Source organism: Megalops cyprinoides, chromosome 1 (genome assembly GCF_013368585.1).
Source record: "Megalops cyprinoides isolate fMegCyp1 chromosome 1, fMegCyp1.pri, whole genome shotgun sequence".
NCBI classification, from domain to species: Eukaryota; Metazoa; Chordata; class Actinopteri; order Elopiformes; family Megalopidae; genus Megalops; species Megalops cyprinoides.
Genome location: NC_050583.1, coordinates 43,500,086 through 43,521,842, shown reverse-complemented (window position 1 = coordinate 43,521,842; position 21,757 = coordinate 43,500,086). Strand labels below are relative to the sequence as shown.

The following is a 21,757-nucleotide window of genomic DNA, read 5'->3' as shown; positions in this document are numbered from 1 at the left end:
ATACAAAATCTAGAACTGAAATTTTCAAATATTTGTTGATTTCAAGAAATTCTCTTTTTTGGTAACAAAATGGAAACCTCAGGGAGCTTCCGTTAAAGTTTCCATTTTGTACTTTTCATTTTTATTTTCAAGATGAATGTGGAAACAACCACAACAAGTGACATCATCTTCATTTCAATCATTTTAACTGCATATATCATCGCATCACACCAAATTTCCAATTGGACGCAAACTGTCACTTGTTTGTGGTCAGTGATGAGGACAGTAAAAACAGAAATGAGGTGATCATGGGTGAAGATGCAGTAAAAAGCAGATTCAATCATTTCAGTACTAAAACTAAATCTGCTGTTCAGACCGTTTTGTTTTTCCTTTTTCGAGAAAAAAATAAGCAAGCATGACATTGCAACCTCTTCAGTACAATGATAAGAAGCTCTAGTCCACACACCAAGAGCAGATCTATAGCTTCACAAACAGTTAGACAGCACTGCTATTCGATTTGCTTGCACCTATCTCAACAAGCTATCCAGCCTAAACCTAAACCTACAGATGTCATTTCAGTGGAATGCAAGATAATGTAGTGTCCTTCTAACAGCACGACTAAGAGCAGATGCTCCTGCAGTGTTTCCAGCAAAGCGCTTTTGACAGCAAATATCTTCGCCATTGGGCTTAGGTGGCAGCAGAGTAGAAGCAAGCTTGGGGTAAAGGGAACAGTCTTCTCTGTCTAGCCTAGGCCCTTCCCCTGGTAGCCGACACATCAAAGGAGGGCCTGCCCATCACTCATTGCAAAGTCAGAAGTAAGCCCCCCTTTAGGCACCTGTTGGTCACAGACACTGAAGACTTGGAGCCCGGCAGCTCTAGACCAACACACCAAATTCTGTTCCTGCTACCACACATTACATCTTGTGGGTCTGTTGGCAATAACTGACAACTGGTGACACAGGGTGTACTGTACTGAAAGTGTGCAATGCTTGCATCAATTTGAAGCCTACACATTTCCAGTTCTTAAAATCTTCCAGATGAGGAGTGCTATGCAGCATTAAATACACTGAAAACACTGGGCTTTCAGAATGTAAGCTACTGTCACTTCACTGATAGCACAGAATCGGTTCAGTTCTTCTGAATGAATTTAATCTCAAGACAAAAATTTATACTTTCAAACATACTGTAAGCCACCAATTTATTTAGTTCACTTGTGAATAAAAAGTCCACTGTTCATGGCAATTAGCAGATACAGATTACAACTTTCTCAAATGATGTTGACACGTTGCTTGGGCTAGTGCTTCCAAAGATACTGCGGTTCACAGTAGTCTCTTGGATACCTCACAGCTGGGCAATTCTACCCGTAACACTGAGGCTGGTCAGGACACATTTGAATGGCAAGAATTCTGAGCATTTTTTCATCACTTTGTGTTCATCTCTTTGTACAGCATTGTAACCAAAGCAAGCAAAGCCCGCTGTGGCTACACAAACCTCGCTGCTTTAATGCATCAATGCAACATTACGGTTCTGGCTAAATAACGGACAAGGTGGGGAGTGTGGGTTTGACAGTGCATAGATTCACTGCAGAGGGGCACGGGCACTACGATGGCGTAAGGCACAGGGCTCCATGCCCCAAAAGCTGGCGACGAACGACATGCAGGTGGCAGGAGTCTCCTCAGACCTGGGAGGGGGTTACTGTCACAAAGTCACAGCTCTGTGACTGGCAAGACAACATGGTGGGACAAGACTCAGATGGACACAGAGGGACAAATGAATGTAATACACTGACAAGCGGAACCAAAGCAGGAGCTCCACCATCCGACTCCTGACAATCCCAAAGCCAAAAGGGCATCCCGTGGGGAAAGCCAAACTGATCTACAGCCCAGCTTGACCAGTTATTGACCTCAATTTGATGTGTGTGTATGTGTGTGTGTGTGTGTGTGTGTGTGTGCATGTGTGTGAGAGAGAGTGCAAGACAGAGTCCACTCTCGAAATGGGTGCAATGACATCGCAAACGCAGCTGTTGCTGAGATTAGCAGCGATGTGATGGTAAAGTACGTGTCTTCAGAGAGCTAGAGCAAGGTGCATGCTGTACAGCCAAGTCATTTATAGATACCCACAGTGCCATATATGGGTATACAAAAGCTATTGCGCACTGCTAACATGGCATGGGCTTCCTCATTCCACTTCTATCTCCTTTTAAAACCATCCTCCAAAGTCCAGCCTCCACGTCCAGTCCGAGCTGTCCAAACATCACCTCACTTTCCTGTTCCTGTTTCCCTGCTCCAATCTGAAACAGCCTTGGAGCTCCTCAAGTCCAGAAAGCACTGGAGCTCCCAGCTTAGTGTCCTTGCCTGTCAACAAGTACAAAAACATGTCTGGAACGAGTGCAGTCCTGCTAATACAATTCAAGTTTGTCCTGGGTTAAAGAAAAAAAAAGTACAGCACACAACCTTTGGTAAGTATTGGCCGTATCAGAGAAAAAATGGTCTTGTGCCATCTGAAAACCAAATGATGCCGACCAAGCTTATGAAACCACAACATTGGATCTCAAGGCCTACACTTGGCATGCCACTGGTGTGGGGGACATCAATTCCATTTACCGCAGGGGTCACAATGATACTGGGACATCACTGACAACTGGCCACCGAGTGATATCAACAGCCCTTCAACGCTGATTTACAATGTGCCTGCATTGCAGTAGCTTGTCCCATGCAGACGCAGCAGAGGTCCACAACCAGTACCCTGGGCCAGTCCCTTCCTCCTCCTAGCCTGCTGGCTGGCTACTTCTGGTTCCAGGAGAGATTCGTTTTCACACGGTCAGTTCCACAAATAAAAAAAAAAACAATGTTCTCACTACCTTCATCCTCGTAATCCTTCCATTCCCCGCATCAAAAAAAAAAAAAAATCGACAAAAGAAATCAGACCCAATAAAAAAAGCACTTGTGCTTCTTAGTAGTTCTCCCCATTTGGAAGACACCCGAACTGAAAAAAAAGAAAAGGAAGAAAAACTAAAGCAGGAAGAATAGATAAATCCCTCGCTTTCTTTTTATTGACCAGAGTCACGTCAAAGAAAACATAAACGCTTTGCTTGCCTCTGTAAAGTTGTCATTTTTTCATTGCAAATGAAAGGAAAGCTAAAGTGGTGCGTTTCCCCACTTCACTTCTTCTTGTCCTTCGGCTTCTTGTCGGGCTTGCGGCTCTGCTCGGCGGCCAGGCGCCGCGGCATGACCAGGACGCTGCCGTCGCTGCTGTACTGCAGCGCGTACTCGCTGGCCGGGTAGGGCCGGCCGTGCTCATCGCGGAGCTGGGAGAACACCTCCTGGTACAGGCTGTGCACCTTCTGCTTCATCTGGCGGATGGAGCGCAGGAACTCCCCCTTCTCCTTCAGCAGCCGCGCCTTGTCCCGCCGCAGGCTGTCCACGCCCTGCTCCAGGTTGACGATGGTGTCCAGCTTGCGCTTGCGGCAGTTCTGCGCCGCCATCTTGTTCTTGCCGCGCCGGCGGATGTCGCGGACGAGCGCCAGCTGCGCCTCGCTCAGGTGGTGCTTGGCGAGGAGCTCGTTGAACTCCTCCACGGGCAGGTTGACAATGCGCTCGTTGGAGAAGGGGATCTTCATGGCGCGCGCGCGCCGCTCGTCACGGCTCGACTGCTTGTCCAGGAGGTCGTGCTGGGACGGGGCCGGGGGCTTCGACTCATGACCCGGCCACTTCCCCCCTCCGGGAGACAGGGGGCGCTCCACGCGCAATGGGGAGGACGACGGCGGGAGGTTGTAGGTGTGGTTGTGGCCGACGTGCTCCAGCTGGGGAAGCCGGTGGAACTGGGACGGGTCCTGGTAGCTCATGCGGCAGAACTTGCCGTGCTCCGGCTGGCAGCCCCCGACAGCGCCCTCCTCCAGCTCCCCCGCTGGCTCCGAGTCAGTGCTGTAGCCCACGGCACCCTCCTCTGAGAAAGTGGCTGAGGTGGAGGAGGAGGAGGCAGCTGATGAGCATGAGGTCTCCGAGCTGCTCGGGGATGCGGGGCTGCGGCTGGAGTCCAGGGAGAGACCCGAGTCCGAGTCCAGCTCGTCCTCCAGCTGCGAGGCCTGGGCCTGGCTGAAGCCCTCCTCCATCGCCAGGTCCAGCAGACTGATCTCGTCCAGCATGGCCTCCTCCAGCAGGCTATTCAGTGGGTCGGGCAGTACGGTCGGGGCACTGATGTTGCTGGTCCCGTTGAGCGACGCTGGGAGGAAGAGGCCCGTCAGGTTGGTGGCCCCGAAAGTGGAGTTGGCGTTGGATGAGTTGCTGGAGGAGAGGCTGAGCAGGGTAGGCCGGTGGGGCCTCGGAGTGTCCAGCTCGGGGCTGAAAAAGACAGGGAAGTCCTGGCTGCAGCTGGGCAGGGAGGCCTGATGAAGGCTCACATCCTGGTTGATGGGGGTGGGGCTGGACAGCCCAAAGCTCAGGGGTTCCAGCTCCAACCCACTGCTGCTGTCGCTGCTGTCAGAGTTACTGCTGAGGAAGGAGCCGTCTGCTGTACTGTTCACATCCATGTCCTTCAGAAAGCAAATGAAACGCTTGGTTAGAGACAGCTGGCTAAAAAACAGAAGGATATACTAACGCTGAGGGAAGGGCAAAGAACCACCACTGACCTGCAGCTCCATGATGGCCATAATGTCCTGCCACTGCTGCTCCAGGTCCAAGGAGGGCTCGGTCTGGGGCAGAAGTGGCAACCCCTGCGAGGTGGATGGGCCGTCCTCACTGGGTTCCCTCAGCTCCAGGGCCACTGTGCCTGGGAACTGGCAGCACAAAGCGAGAGTCAACACTCTTGGACAACCTCTCACTGGACAACAGCTCTGCAGAGGTGATTGATGATTGATGAGATCACTGATGATGTGAGAAGCATTTCGTGTCTGCACAGAAGCACAAGCTCCTTGAGAAACACTGACATGAAGCTGCATTTCGGAAGTGTCAATTCCTGGTAGCTGGGCCAGCCGCTCATTCTTAATGCATATTAATGACATGGAGCAGCAAGCAAGTCTCAGTCATTATAGAATATATGGAGGACTTCATACGTATTCAATGTCAAGACATCACTATTATTCTTTCTGCTATTTCACACATCTTTCTCATTTTCACATACTCAAGTTATTCATATTAGGAAATTGGGAAAATGAACAATTTCAAGCAGCCAAATCATAGCAAAACAGGTCACAATTTTATTCCTGCTGTTCTAAACACATTCCTGTATAGAATACAGATGCTTTCAAAAAAGATACCCACAATTCTTCTGGCTGGCTGGCCACCGCCACTAATAACACTTAAGTAATGACCACAGGACAGAAAAAAATCTTCTTCCGTACAGTAGTAATACCCCTTTTTGGCCACTTAAAATCATTCACACGTTTAAACAATAGCAAACAACATCAAATTTGCTGTTTGAATACATTATGATTATCTTCAAATGGGACCAACTTCCAATCGTAATCAATTATGATTACGACATAATTATGATTATGAGATATATCTGTATTTGGCCTTTACTACGTCTGTAGCTGTAAGTGTGTTTCTGCATGTCTGAGGGCTTGCGTTTCCCAGCCGTTACCTCAGGCTCCTCTCCAAAGGGGAAGGTGGCCTCCAGCAGCCTCAGGCACTCCTGCAGGGACAGTGAGGACTGGGCTCCAAGGCTCAACTAGGGCAGACAACACAGAGGTCACCCATCTCACAGGGAAACCAAAGGACTGAAGCGCTGCCCTCAACGGGACAGCAACTGAGACTGTGCCGCCTGCAGTGCGTACACGCGCTGTGGGCCACGCCGCAAGCTATGTCACCAGGTGTCCTGTCAGGCTGTGGTCCTCATGAGAAATCACTGAAATAAGGTGCTGCAGGTTTATCTATAGCTCCTCAGGGCACTCTCACTTTAGCCTCTGGCATTTTGGGTGTTCGAATGTATGCTGTTTCTTCAGAAAGACACAAGTAGGAAATAGTACTGTGTTTCTCCCATGGATCGAGAAGCAGGCACCCAGAGTCAGTATTAATTAGGGCTGGGCGATACAGCTGTTGCGATATATCGAATAGCTATTTTTAGCGCAATAACAGCTATCCCCAGCATGTGGCGTTAGGTTTCTTCCCCTATTTTTTTCCCTTTAGTCATACCTGATGCAGGATCACACCTCCAGTTTTCTGAGGCCATATGAAATGCTTCCGGGGCAGAAAAACACCACTCGAATCTATTCAATGCTGATATCACAGCAGCAGTACTATGCTGCTTCCATGGGGCAGATGGAAGCACATGGCTACAACGATAAAGAGTGAAAACATATGCTATGTGTTTGTCAAAGCTAATAGGTGAGTTAACCAACATACAGATACAAGTGATATTTTTCTGCCCCTGCACTGAACTTTGGAGGTGTGCTCCCACACACCTTAGACCATCAAGGGAAATTAAAAGGCTTCCAGCCAAAGAGTTTCCCACTCTTTTTCATCAATTTCATCTTTCTGGGTGAGTGCAGCACTAATATTTCTAACACACACTCGTGGCTTTTCACCCCAAACGCTGGTTTTATTATTTTAGGCAGATACATGACATGAGGACGCTTGGTTATGGGTCTTGCGATGTGCTGCACGACAGACAGCCGCTGACGCTGCACTCTCATCGGCTGCACTTGTGTACGACTGGGAAAGGAGACGGTGACGGCTGCTTTAGTCAATTTTGTACTCAGAGGCTCAGCTGAGCATATCTGCCTGGGATGCAGTGCTACCTTGAGGGCTTCCTTGTTCCAAGAGCGGAGCAAATTACAGCTGGAAAGCTGCGGGAGGACCGTAGCTCGTGCCCATTCCGTCCGTAAAGGGGGACCACTGCCAATGACAACCAAGTGTCACCCACATACCAGGAACACAACCCAAACGCGGAGCAGTGAACACATCAGACTGGTTGTCATGTTTATTTGGGGAAAGAAATAAGTGCCCAGCAGAGTAATGCATAATGCCGTATCATATTATGCTGGATAAGGGCTTTCCTGAAATCACGAGACCGACCACCCCAGAGCCCTGGCGGGGAGAACACGCACAGCAGTGTCCTAAAGAAGCTCTCCAGCGGCCCCGCAAGCGGCACGCAAGTGTTTCCTTACACTTAACCTGTCATGTCACTTTAGAAACACGCCTCCCAGCAGGCACATATTTCCTTGTGTGTGACAACTATGGGGAGTTTCCATCACAAATATTCTCCTGTTGAGAATGCTGACCTCTGTGCTGTATAAATACCCTGATAGTACAGTATGTGGATGTTTACAAGACTAGTTTACCACACAGTAGCCTATGCTGGTCTGCCTGTAATTGTTTTATATTGTAAGTGCAATGTCGTGAATTAGAATCACCTCCTCTGTATTGCAGCGATCATAAAGTGAACTGCGGCTAGGAATGCTGAGTCCAAAGGTTGCTGGGAATGTCAGGTGTCAGTGCAGGCAATATTATGCCCGAAGGTTTTCTGTGGTGAATCTAAAAGTGGGCTAACACACGCTCAGAGCACTTAAAACTAATTCAACTCATTAACGCTGGCAGGCTCTGAGTAAAGTGCCAGCAGACCATGTTTTCAGTATGTTCAGGTAGCCTCACAGTGTGCATTTTAACCCCTCAGATTGATGAGGGCAAGTGTTGCAGTTTATTTCTGCAATAAACCATTTCATGGAGCTTCACTTTAGTACAGTGTGGAGTCACGGTCTGACCAGTGGATCCTGTGTGTGAACTCTGGTCTGGTTGCTGTTGTTGTGACCATGTGAACGTTCAGCTCTGAAAATAGGTAAGACATGCAAGCGCTGTAGTTCACCATGATTGTGGCCACCTACTTGGTGTACTCAACGATAAATGTCATGGAGTATTCTAGGAAGGTAAGGTAGTGTCTACCACTAAGCCCAGCGGTGCAAAGCTGAGGGAGAGGCGGAGCCTCACCTCTTCAGGTATGCTCTCGCCAGTCTCCCCGTCCACCTGGCCATGGGCTGGCCCCGCCTGCACATTAAGGCTGTTCCTCCAGCCCTCGTCCTCCTCGGTCCCCTCCGGGGAGCGCTTCTCTGCCTCGCTTTCCTTCTGCCGGCTGCTGTAGTTGAACACCTCCCGGCCCGCGCCCAGGTCGATGTCCTGGCGCCACAGGATGTCAATCAAGTCGATGTCCTGAAAAATGCAGCAAAATAAGAGCTGTGCATGTCCGGAGCACAAACGATAAAAGCTCACAGTACTCCAAATGAATCCTGTCCATTATCACACTGCTCCGCAGGCAAAACTAGGGATACCGGGTTAGCTGTGACTGTTTGTGTGAAGCAGGCAACGATGACACAGAGGTTTTCAAAGAACTTGTTGTGAGAGGCAATCTTTAATTCTTTAATTTTGCAGGCAAGTCAGTGACCTAAATACATGCTTTTAAGAAAATAAGCATATCGGTGCCAGACTACAGCATACAGCACACAGCATGTTACACTGGCTTCCTCCAAACATAAGCTTCATTATTTGGAAAGTTGGAGAGTACCATGTGAAGTAAGGCCAGGCTCTGAAACATAACAGTGGTTTCTGTTTCTGCTTGTTTTATTTGGGGCAGGACCAGGAACAAAGGGAGCCAAAGGGGGATTGTGATGCACAGCACTGGCTATGATGAGGCCTTCTGAGCCTGGTATGAGCTCAATACTCAATATAACTCATTCCAAAAAGCAGACCTAAATTAAAGGACCTCCAGTTTCTTCTTTACTGATCTGTGTACTGTCTGTGTTTGCACATCTGGGTCTGTGTTACATGCGTCCAGTGTACCAGTGCCCACTAATACTGCGGCCTGGTTCCCTTCTCTTCAGCAACCAGCACCAACACGACATTCATCGCATGCAACCTGGCAACCCGGGTCACGGCGGGAACGCATCTTCACCTGCAACACACCAGCAGAGGCATTCTGTGCTTCCAATCACACATTGGATGCAAAAATATTGGATCCCAAAGATGTATCTTCTGGCTGACGTAATTTTTCTGATTTTAAGCGGGGACTACCGTGTCACCTTGTGATCTGGAGCGGGGGTGGAATCCAACAAAGGGCTGAGTGTGGACCAAAACCACAGCCCCTCTGGGCTTCAGTCCTGTGACCGTTAAGGGACCAAGTCTCCATCTTCCCTGAGGGTCTGCACTAAATCAAAAACAGCTCACCTCCTGAGATGACCACCCATGACCAGTTGTTATAGAGAACAACCATTCCTGGACAGCCTTTATAAACTTCATTCTCTGATCAGAGGCTAGGGAGAACAACCATCCTTGAACAGTAGTTACAGATGACATCAATGCCTGAACAGTGTTTATTGACAATAACCACCCCTGTAGCAGTTACCACCTGAAGAGCAGTGATGTAGGCGGTGCTGGGCACAGAACCCACCTCCAATGTGTGACAGTTGGGGAGGAGCGTTTTAGGATGTCCTGGAAGTGCTGGTCCGCAGCATGTGGCGGTGCAGAATAGAATGGATACACTGTAGGTGGGCGGGGGTCAGCTCATGGTAGACTCACCCAACATAAATTTGTCCATAAATCCCTAGTGACTCGAGGCCCAGCTTTGGCCTAGTTCGTGTAAGGAAATGACCCACACTCGGAGGTAACCGGAGAGCAAGGAATGCACTCATTCCACTTTGCACCAAGGCCTGGCCGATTTGACGGGGGTGGTAAAATTCGCTGCATGCCTCCTGTTTTCACAAAAAACAAACGTTCATGTTCTCAAGTACCGCTGGATCCCAAGTCCCAGTGGCTGTCCTGGAAACAAATCTGATCAGAGCCTGCCACTTGATGAAAGAATTATGAGCAATGGTGTAAGAAATGAAAGTGAAGGGAGGCTGAGAAGGGTTTTGATGTTTCAGAGTTTTAGTTAACTCAGCTGGGTTTGGACATAAAGGGGACCATTAGTGGCTGGTGTGCGGGGCACTGTTTACACCGCAGTCGGCAGTAAACAAGATGTGTGTTGTGAAAGAGTGCGAGCCTGTGTGCTACCCACCCAAGCTCACGTTACAGATTGTCCCATCCAAGTTCACAACATAACTGTCTGAAGAGTGAGAAGTCTCTAAACAAACACTGCCTGTACAAGTTTAGCAATCCTACACCACACTGCCTTGGTCTGTCTATAGGGGAATCCCTTCAGCAGAACTGTTTTAAAAAGCAATTTGAAGATGAGAATGCACTTTCGTTTATAAAGACGTATTACTATTTGGTATCATTTAATATACTAAAATAAACAGTAATACTAAGAGTCATGGCCACTTTGGATGTAGGCAAGCTCTTTTTACTTACGTAAGTCACATTTAAGTGAAGTCACATTTATTTCCTCAATCTGAGACACTACTACCGAGACACTAAATATATACTGCAAACAATGCAATTAGGACAAGATGCTGATCACAGCAAAGGGTTATAAAGAGCACCTACTATACATTATATATATATATATACAATGTAGTATATGTGTGTGTGTGTGAGTGTGTGAGAGGGGACACTGTGAGGACAGCGGGGTGTGGAACACGTGCCTGTGTGGCCAGCAGCTGCCCCTCAGGCTCATTAGGTGGCAGTGGCAGATGGGTACCGGGACAGGGACGGGCACCTTCCCCTTTGCCAGGAACTCACGGACCATGCTGGCCAGATGCAGCATCCAATTTACACTAAGTGCCCCCTGTCACTATAAATGCTCCCGTCAGTTACAGTGAGGCTGCTTTGGCTCTGTCACAGGAGACTGTCAGACTGCGAAGGCAATCTGCTGGACAGTCTTACGCCTCGTGTCCAGGCTGGGAGGTGCTGCAATGCAGTCGTGTGAAACGTCCTCGGAGATTCATGGCCGGATCCTCAGGTTGGAGGAGCCCGCCGGAACAGGTCTGCACGTGTGCGTGTTGCCGTGTGTCACACGGCAGTACGCTGTACGCTGGTTGCATCTGCTCTCCTATGACTGTGTGGGATGCCTCGGTGAGGGCAGGTGGCTCTGTCTGGCAACAGCACAGGGCTTCCTCTTAGGTGTAACCCAGCCCACACTCGGGCCTCAGTGTAACAGTAATCACCTCTGTGATTAAACAGCAACTGTGAGTCAAGAGGCTCACCAGTGTGAGTCATCATGTAGGAAACTTTGCTCCAGTCTCTCTCTCTCCCTAAAATTCACGTTTGTGCATGCACACAAACACACACAATCACACCCTGGTGGAAAAGGAGAGGAGAAGCTGAGACACCCTGTCTCTGCCCAAGGCTGCTTCCCCAGCTGTTTGTGAATGTGTGGAGCATTCCCACCAGCAAAAATATTCCATCTTCTTGAAACCATTTCATTATTATTTCATCATTCTTGGTGAAAGAACAACCAGGCTGATACACAAAATCCTTATTTTCATAGTCCAATGCAGAGCCCACAGCACACACTCTAAATGAACATGCATGAGGATGCCTGTAGTTTCTAATCTGCCATAAGCACAAGTGCTGACATACGCACAGCTGAAACCATACCATCTTAGAATCGCACACCACCACAGGCCGATGGTGCTGAAGAACTATGACTCCACAACTGACCCAGAGAGCTCTGTCTGATCATGTTTGTGATGAAATATTGCAGCAGTAAAAGATTAACCGAACATAGCCCCACAACTGCCAGTCTCGTACAGTGGAGCTTTATTCACTGTCATATGCACTGAAGAATGCATGCTTAGTGTTTCATTTGGCCCCACTTACTGTCATATTCACTGGCTCACATTTAAAAGGCTTGCACAGATTTAGATGTGCAATCACGCTTTCCCTTTCCTTTTGGCGAGAGGAATTCCCTGATGGCAGGAATGAGAGGCACATGCACAGTAAGCTTGCCCAGCACTGGCCGAAGCACAGAATGCTTGTGATGTGCTGTGACCTTTTTTGGCACCTGTTCTCATGTGACCCTGTGACTGCGGTGCTCACCTGCCACCCACAGACAGAGGAAGATGAACGCAGAACAGACACAGGCCTGGGAGACGATGCCACTGCGTTACTAGGCTGAGCAGGACGTCGGGTTCGTGCGCCACACGCCCAACCAGGCCTGTAGTCCCTGTTTAATTGAAGCTGCTTTTGCTATGTTAAACCCCACAGCTTGCGCATCCTCCCAGATGCATGCGCTCCAGCTCAGGGGAGGATCATTCCCATGGAGCCGTTTCCACAGACTCAGGCTCCACCCACATATCCCTCAGATGGAAGGCCACACCCACACAGGCTCTGCCCTACAGCCAGGCAGCTCCTGGGTTAGGAGGCATTGGAGACCAGACTGGACTTTGGCTGATGTTTTTCAGTCCGGCGGTGTATGAAAGTGAGATAGTGACGTAGCGGATCTCTAAATCCACCTTTGCTTTCCATAGCAACCGTATCGCCTCTCTAACAGTCATTCTATTAAAAATGCTCCCATCGATTCTCCCTCTGGTTTGTTACAGGCCTGTGGCCATCAGGGATCAGATATGGCAAAAGGGGTTTCATCAAAGACCTGTCCGGTGCATGCTGTAGTTAAAGTCATGAGAATGACGTAGAACTACAGCAGTTTCCAGACAGCACGTTAGCCCAAGCCTCTGAAGTCCATTCTGATCTTGAATGCAGAGCTGCTCAGGTGGGGAAAGTCTGCAGGCAGTTGGTGGTACATCTCTCCTGGCTTCAATGCAAATAAACACACAGTCAGGACACAGCTGGAAATGCTAACACCCGGTAATGCATTACGGAGCAACGACACCCTGGAGGATGAGCACAGGTCAGTGCAAGGATCTCCCCTTCCCCACTTCCCTGGCGGTGGGGACAGCTAGCACTCTGGGCAAGCTGACACCAGAGCGATGGGGGTTGGACTGGGACACGGCCCCTGTGCTCTCCCACTCCAGGTTATTTCCATCTCCCTGTTTCCAATATCTCTTCCCATCACGCTGACAAACAAGCGCAACGTGACAGAAGGCGCCTCAAAATAGACCCTGGCCAGAGGGAGAAAAAGTCCCCCACCCCCGCCCTGTGCGACGGCACAGGGAGAATCAACAGGTCAGATTCCTGTAAACACACGAGCTTACATAAATGTGTCTGGCTGCTGCCATTTGACAGGCTCAGAGAACACACAGTACCCTTACCCTTTACAGTTCACTCATGTATTAGGGTGCTTTTCTTCCTGGAGACAGCAGTCCTTTTTTGGAAATTGTGCCTTTAGGTTGCTGAGAGTCAACTGGGTTTTTTTTTAGTTTTATTTCACTTTGCTGAAAGTGGGCTTTGAGCCTAAACAAACATATTCAAAATCTGTCAGCAGCACACAACAGTGTACTAGTACAAGGAACTCAAATCAGTCATTACAGAAATACACAAGGAAGTGGAAATGACAGAAAAGTATCTGTAACACAAAAAGTGGAAAATGATTCATTCACTCTATGTAGTGTCTGCATGTCTAAATAGCGTGTGTGTAGTCTTTGCCCATGCATTCCTCTCATTCTGGGTGTATGCCCAGTTCTGTGCACTGCAGTGCCTGTCCCTGTATATATGCATGCACATCTCCTGTGTGCTAGTAACTGTATGTACAGTATGTACCTGAGCTGTGTCTGCAAATTTATTTTTGCAAGCCTGGGAGAGATGTCATTACATAGGTCTGGAGGTACAGACGCACTCTGCCCCCCCCCCCCCCCCAATGACTGAGTTAACTGAGTTAACTGAGTTATCTCAGTACCCATCTTAAAACACAAAATTACTGAGGTTAGGATCATGTGTATGCTGATCCTGGATCAGTTTCTGGGGCACAGACTGTGTGGAGCTCTGGTGGGACAGTCTCTGTTGGCATGTTGCTCTACTCCTCCCAAGGCCCCACAGCAATCACATTTCAGGGTCGGACTCACATGTGGTACACACTGTATTACATGGACAAGTCCAGCCAGGCTCTTGTTATTCAATGCCCCTCTTGCTCAATTCCCAGCTGCCATAACACAGTCCTGTAACATGACTCAAATTGGGTCATGACAACACTGTTTATAATGAACAGATGTGTGTGGTGCAAAAATAACCAAGAACAAGCAAGTACCCCTTTCCTTGTCACTTTTAATTGAAATGGCAGCAGCTGCTGACGACCTCAGCCAGGGGGAAACACACTGTTGGCTACTATGGCTCTGCATGAAAGCGGAACCCGCTGACTTTGGCCTCAGACCAATAGGCTTTGAGACAAACATTTCCAACGCCACAACAAAACTGGCTGGCTATTATTCCTCCTTGTGACAAAGCTCAGTCAGTGGAGCCTGGGCAGACAGCAGCAGCACAATGAGGTGGAATGCACTGGAAACCACTTGGCGTTACTATGCATCAGCAACATCTCCATAGCTTGCATATTTTTCCCTCCCCGAAGTTCCTGCCTCCCCACGTACAGCCTGAGAAACAGCTGTGAGGAACAGCATCAGAGAGTCAGCCGCGGTCTTGCCCAGAAACACCCTCTTCCTATCGTCTGACGTGCTATTTTACATTTATCTGAGTTCCATCCCAAGTGACACTATGCACTATGTAACATGCTCAAATTATGCCAGATAAGCACTATATCCTCAAATGTGTACTTCACATTACAGGGGTTTGCTAAGCATTCATCCTAAATCAGAAAAATTTACATTGCTCATATCATCTCATGAGATTTCAGAGCAGAGCAGGATTTAAATCTCACTACTCTCATTAGCTCAACCTACCCCATCCTTGCTAAAACAGCCAAGTTGCATTTAGGGCTATGGATACTCTCTGCTGCTGCTGTACGCTACCATACCAATTGCATCAGTTTCAACACTCCTTTCAACCACAGTTCAACCCTGGCCAGCTCTAGTGCTTCACTGACCACTACAGGAGGGCAGGGCAGAGGGGAAAGATGTGGGGTGGTAGTGCAGTGTACCTCTTTAGTGAGGTCATCGTTGCCGTTGCTGTGTCCGTCCCCGTCACCCTGGAGGGCTACGGCACCGAGGCTCTCCTCCCCGCTCGTGGCGTAGCCGGACTCGGGCGCACCACCCCTCATGGCCGAGCCCTCGGGGCCGCTCACGTTGTCCAGGCCGCCACCATCGTCCAGGTCGACACCCCCGGGGCTGGACTGGCCGGCGGCTGACACCGCCACGCCCTCAGGGTCACGGTGCACCAGCCAAGCGCTCAGCTCAGTGCTGGGCACGTGCAGGCGGTCCAGCGAGCGCACCTGGCTCAGCAGCCGGCGAGAGGCGAAGAAGTAGTCCAGGTCCACGCTCTTAGGGTGTATGCCATAGCCGTCCAGCGTGTTGCGCAGGTTGTGGAACTGTGTCTGCGTGTAGGCCGAGCTGGGGCCCAGGATAATCTCGCGCAGTGGGGGCAGCTGGGAGCTCAGGTAGGTGTCCACATCCACACGCACCCCAATCAGACTCAGCAGGATGGTGAACTGAATGAGGCCCTCTGTGAAGTACTTTTTCAGGTAAAGCATTTCTTTGCCAAAGGGCCAAAAAGAAAGTTAAAAAAAAAAAAAAAAAACAAGGGTCGAAACAGGAAAAATTTCTACAGCAGTGTCCCTCTGTCAAATCATGAGTGAAAAAAAGAAAAAGAAAATGACACTTGAAAGGAAGGAGGAAAAACAAAAAAGCCTCTTCACTTCCTTAGGATGCTGGACAGAATGCCGATATCCATGGAAAGTATGGAGGTACTTTCTTTTGTTTTAGCATCAACTGATGAAAGGCAGACAGTGTACAGGTAAAGTCAAAAATAAAGCTGTTTCACACTGCCCACTCGAGAAGTCCTTCTCCTTGCAATGTTTTTTGCCACCTGCCCAAAATGAGAAGAGAACACCACAAATAGTTCAGCTCTATGTGCTTTTCTTCTTTGCTCTCTCATTACATTATTCATACTTGAACTGGATGACAACACATAACTTTACATTTCACAGTAAAATTATATCCTACTTCAAATGTAGATGCAGAACTTGAGCAGCAGGAGGATGTGTCTGCTCTGGCATTAATTTTGACAGGAATATACAGCATTAATCTGACAGTAACCAACTGAAGCTGAACCGTTATTATCTTGAGTGTAGAGATGCCAATCACACCCTATACGACCTACTTTTAACAAGTCTGGTCAGTTGGGGCTTGTTTTGAATTAAGTGTTTGGCAGTTGCCTAGATGATGCAATTTGATTGTCTCCAGAGAAATATTTTACTTTCCCCACTCCTTAAGGCAAAAGAATGACAAACTTTCCTCAGCCCTGTGAATGCATCAACCTTTCACTCAGAAAAAAAATCCATAATAATGTTTGACTAACTGAATGCTGGATTACCGTGCAAAGAACGGATAAGCAAAACATACCAATGCGTAAATCGACTTTTCCAAAGAACGGGAAATTACACTGTGTAAAACTGAAGTTAACGGGAATAGCACGCGGTCAGCGCCTCTGAAACAAACTTCCATAATCTTATTTTAACAAAACCCGATTAGCCTAGTTCCCACGCATAACCGATGAGATCTTAAGTGACATCGCCAGCTACCACGAAACTGTCATATAGCTTCTGTTTCAAACTCGTATATAGTACTGATTTTGTGGTTACCTACATCTTTAACATCATTAAAAACGTGCATATAATCAACACAATGCAATGACACCGGGAGCACTTTGCAATTATTAAACTGGGATAGTTAGAAAAGACCAAAAATAAACACTTGCAGGACTGCCTAGACCAGTTTTTAAAATGACTACATTTATTTCCAAGCCAGTAATTTAATGTAACAGTGGATAGAGCGTTGAAATTGACAGTAATTCACCCAATGTATATGTAATTCAACAAACACTATTAAAATCAGTTTAGGTCCCACAATCAACTACCGAGCGGCACTGTTCTTCCAATTGCCTGAGGAGTATCCAATACTAAACTAACTCTTGACAGCAAGTAAATACTTACTTCAGTTTAACAGAAACTAACATCTAATGTGCATGAACTAGCTACGACAAATGAACGTTTAAAAATTCTGCTGATAAAAAACTGATAGCATCTGTGCGAATGGGACAAAGTTCTCGAGGTAATGGTGACAGAAACAAACAGCTAGCTACCTTACGGAGACATTCTCACTTCAATCTTCTTTCCCTTCACAAACATTCTGAAAAACCTTTTTGTCTGGCGAACGATTAGACTGCCTCCGAGATACGCACAAATACTGAGCAGTTGTCGTCCATTCAAGGTAGAAACTTCGTTTTTCCTGTTCTTTTCCTGATCTGATGGGCAATTTCTGCTGTTGATCAACAAAATACGACTAGTGGCTGTCTGTCTAATTAGGTTAATAACTAGTTCTGCTTGAATTAATTAGACTAGAAGATATAAGTCAAGCTAGCCATAAGATGACCAGATAAAAACAATAATAAACTAGCAAACCATTTTATTCACTAATTAGCTACGTCTGGCTCTTCTTGTATTCTTAAGTTGGCGACGTTGTTATGAAGGTGAACTGGCAGGGGTGCGACTTTATAAGCCAAGGTTTCTTTTTCAAGGCATCCCCTCCCTAACCCTACGTGACGTACAGTCTCGGTTTTATCTATCCCGTTCTCTCACTCCCCTCACCATGTTTTCCATAGCCTCGATTCTACTGAGTTTCAGTATCCCTCCCCCTGCGAAAAGCAGCAAACAATATGTAGCTAACTATAGTGCTTCGACTGATGTTAGCTACAGGACGTTCATCCACTTTCTTCATAACACACCATTCGTCAAACAATCAGGAAGTATGGGGCCGGCTCACTTCCGCCATAGCTGCCCAGCAACATGACTAGCAACAAGTGGCGCCATAGTAACTGACATGCTGGACAGCTATTCACAAGCCGAGATTGCCAGGCAGCTGCCGATTTCTCACGAATTGCAGCCGACGACCAAAGGTAAGGGGCGGGACATTGCCGGTATGGGGGGTGTGTGACGGGAACAAAAGTACCAGACTGGTGGTTTTATTGTTTGTAGCCAGCTTGCTTAATTTAACTTAGTTATTCCTGAAGTACAACTGTGTTACTTTATTACATAAAAGTTCCGAATTAAACAAGTACCTTGATAGTTCTGAAAACACTATAACAGGCGAGGTAACTAGCTAGCGTGCTATGGAAAATATCCGTTTTGCTAGCTGGCTAGTTAAGAAGTCTTTATCTTTTCATACTTACGAGTGAAGATTTTGGCAAGCGGTAGTCTGAAAATCTTAGGAACTGGCCTCTCATGCTATAATCCTCTATAACTATCCAGAACTTAAACGTATTTAGTTGAGCGTTGGGGAATGATGTTCTTTCCCGTTTGAGTGGCCCACCATGACTTGCAAAATTCCCAACCACACTACGATACAACTGCACACGTTTTTAGAAAGCGCATGCGTGGAACATTCTAGGGCGCATAGCAGGTGAAACCATAGCATCACACTGGAAAATCGCAACGCCAACTTCTCTCTATCCAACACCATTCTGCATGACAGCAGTTGAATTAGGAAAATGGTTATGGTTGACAAAGAATGAGTTTTGCAATTTTTTAAAATGGCTGCAGAGCGGCACACAACTGGGCATATTGCACGTAGGCTCAAACACAACGTGCCATGTATGTAATGTGTAAGTCCAGCTATGAGAATCAAGCCATTTTGTTTTAGGAATAATTTTGGACTCAACCACCTGTAATATGATGTTCACCTGAGATCAGTGGCACACGGCAATATGTAAAACAAATACCATTTAGAATTTGAATAACTTTTTTGTCTTTCACTAATTACTTAAGCATCTAGTTTGTCAAATATGTTGAGAAAAAGGTGTTTGGCTAAAGCCTACCATTTCCATAGATCAACAATTATACTTTCTTTAGTCTCAGTTACCTTCCCAAAGAAGAAATGCAGCTGTGACATTAGGCATTCCATAGATTACACCATCTTAATATTTGAAAAGACCATGAGTATGAAAACCAGAGCGACATCTTTTTAGTCTACACAGTGCCAACTATCACAGAGATGCTCTAATACTAACACAAGTAAAATTACTTTGTTTTCTGATTTGGTTAAATGTGTTGACTGTGCCACTGCATCGTAGACCACACTGCTCTGGAAAATTGTACAGTAACGTTCAAATAATTAATGTAAGTAATGCTTATTTTATTTATTAAAGAATTGCACCATGTACTTTCAAAACCATTTCTTCCATGTTTGAGACATTTGCCTATGGATATTCAAAATATTTTGGAAATATGGGGAAAACTTTTGAAAACATAAATGTCAATTTCGTTCATTCATTTAGAACTCTTTGAGTCTACTGTTGATAGGAATCAAATCCTTCTGGAATGGTCTTATTCTTATGGTTGGGGTGCACTGTATAAGCATGAGCAGTAAGGAATTAAACTGAGTTGAATACTGCCACCTACTGTAACTGCAAATTCATATGTACTTTGTATAAAGTCTTTTCAAGCGATTTCCCATGATTCAGAAGTAAATCTGGGCAAAATGTGCAATGCAACCCATTTTAAAAATGCTACAAGTGAAAGAAAATGTGTATTTGATGTGTGTTTGATATTTGCCAACAATTTTGCAACAATGTAGGGCAGCAGTGTAGCATAGTGGTTAAGGAGCAGGACTCGTAACCGAAAGGTTGCCGGTTCGATTCCCGCTGGGACACTGCTGCTGTACCCTTGGGCAAGGTACTTAACCCACAATTGCCTCTGTATATATCCCGCTGTATAAATGGATAACATTGTAAAGAACTGTAACCTATGTAAGTTGCTTTGGATAAAAGCGTCTGCCAAATGAATAAATGTAAACAATCGAAAATCATCCCTTCATGAACCACGAGACTGATTGATGTGACACATGGCGTGAATCCTTGGACAGCCCTTTGTCAAAATGTGTTAATGAGAAATTTTTAGGGAGAGCAATATGGTTGACATGAGCCAAATGGTTGAAAGGGGATACATCGTACACCATGTGTTTGCATTACATGGTCATCGAAAGTGTTTACAATGTATAAGTGAAGCACAATGACCGTAGCAACAGTAACTATTTATCTTTGAGTGACACCATACTTTAGCCAAACTGCTTAATCCCATATGTACTTTTCAAACTCTCAGGCAGATCAGTGTAGGTACTGTGTTATCTGTTGGGAAATAGTACTGAGATCCATGGCATTTGCAGGCAGCCATTTATTCAAAATTGTTATGCAGATATCAGTAGGTAAAACAGCATGGTTACAAGTAGCAGTCAATTGGCAGATACAGTTGAAAGGCCATGTTTTTATTTCTTTCATTTAGATTGAGTAAAAAACTTTGGTTTGACTGCCTGTTGGCTTATTGTAATGTGTTTGTCATTGTGAACCAAAGACTCATTGTAAATCTAGCATAGACTGATCCCTCAGAAACAGTTCTAAAAAGATTCTTTGAAATGAACAATTTTAGAAAATATAACTTGCATGTGTCTCCATTTTGGATTTTTACAAAAAATATTAATGCACTCGTAAAAGTTGTTTCGATTAGTTGTATTGATCTTAGTGGAAACCAGCCAGTTAAAATAACACAGGTATGAACAACTTTTCAACAACTGAGGCAACTGCTAGGTAGCAAAAAAGCACAAAGAACCTACAACAGCAACCAAACATTAGCTAGGTAAGGGAAAGTGTCTAACTTCACCAATTTTAATAAATTCCTGCGCTGTCCAGTCTGTGAGAAAATCTATGGCTCTTTTTTACTTGTGTTAGGCCATTTGTAATTTAGAGTGGTCTTTTATGTTCTGTATGTGCTGTAATTAAGCACACTTTTGTACCTTTGCTCTGGACCTCAGTTTCTATTAAATGAAAAAAATGTAAAATGTACATTGTAAGTGCAGAGATGACCCCACTGTCAATAAAACAAAAACAAAAGTTTTTACACAGTGAACAATATTGTATGGGATCACAAGGTTTTATTTTAAAAAATAACTTGTATTTGCAGGAAATTGCTAAATTTGCACCATCGCACCATTGTGCAAGTAAATTGTGTGTATTTCCTCTTTGTTTGGTTCCAAGTTGCTACATTGCATTAGCAAAAGTTAAGTGGAAATGGAATTTTTAGCGTGGCCACATTGAAGTGCATCTGTGAAATGAGAGCAGAGAAGTACTAGACTGTTTGATAAATTCAACTTTTATTCATTCATTCTCTGAACACTTATGGCGTTCCTCACACATTCTCTTGCCATACTTCTCCCATCCCAGGGTGCCCCACTCACCAGTGCTTCACCCATCTCTGGGGTCCCTCACACCATGCTTCACCCATCTCTGGGGTCCCTCACACACCAGGGTTAACTGAACCTGGGGGTCCCTCATACGGCTCACACACCGGGCACGCCTCCGATGGCCTCGCGGCAAGCTGTTTCACTTCTGACACCATTTGTAGCGAAGGGCAAGAGCAGTCACCCCACCCGGCCTTGAGCCCGGGTCTATGGGGTACCAACCATGCGACTTTGACCGCGACACCAAAGAGCCAGGCTTGTTGGTATGGCAGTCACATGGCACTCCGTCACAGATGCAATGCACCCCTAAGCACCTTCATAATACCGGGCCTGCGTAATTAGCTGCTGAATAACAGATCAGATAGATCATTGTTTGCCAACTAGCTAAAACAGCTGAAAAATACCGTACTTTCTGAATGAACTCAGCAACAATAACACTACCCAGATACCTGGATTAATATCATGTAAATAGATATCTGTTAACACAAAATTTAAGCTAGAGTGCGTTTATCACCTCTCATTAAAAACAAATCACTTACCCTGATGTGTACCAACAACACATTTCACAACTGGATAAAAAAGAGTAAGATTTAGTTAATTTAATAATGACATCCTGTTATCCTT

At 46.3% G+C, this 21,757-nt stretch overlaps 1 protein-coding gene across 2 annotated transcripts; it reads right to left on the bottom strand.

Moving 5' to 3' along the window:
* Positions 1-250: 250 nt before the first annotated feature.
* On the bottom strand, positions 251-18,225 carry nfe2l1b (nuclear factor, erythroid 2-like 1b). 2 transcript variants are annotated; one of them, XM_036526776.1, is made up of 6 exons: positions 18,075-18,225; positions 14,830-15,713; positions 7,902-8,120; positions 5,560-5,646; positions 4,607-4,753; positions 251-4,510 (listed from the first exon to the last, which is right to left on the bottom strand). In XM_036526776.1, exons 2-6 carry the CDS (start codon positions 15,376-15,378, stop codon positions 3,140-3,142), a joined length of 2,373 nt encoding a protein of 790 aa, XP_036382669.1. In that variant the 5' UTR covers positions 15,379-15,713; positions 18,075-18,225; the 3' UTR covers positions 251-3,139. The 2 variants fall into 2 exon arrangements, with proteins under 2 accessions (XP_036382669.1, XP_036382678.1); XM_036526785.1 differs by lacking the exon at positions 5,560-5,646.
* Positions 18,226-21,757: the final 3,532 nt, after the last annotated feature.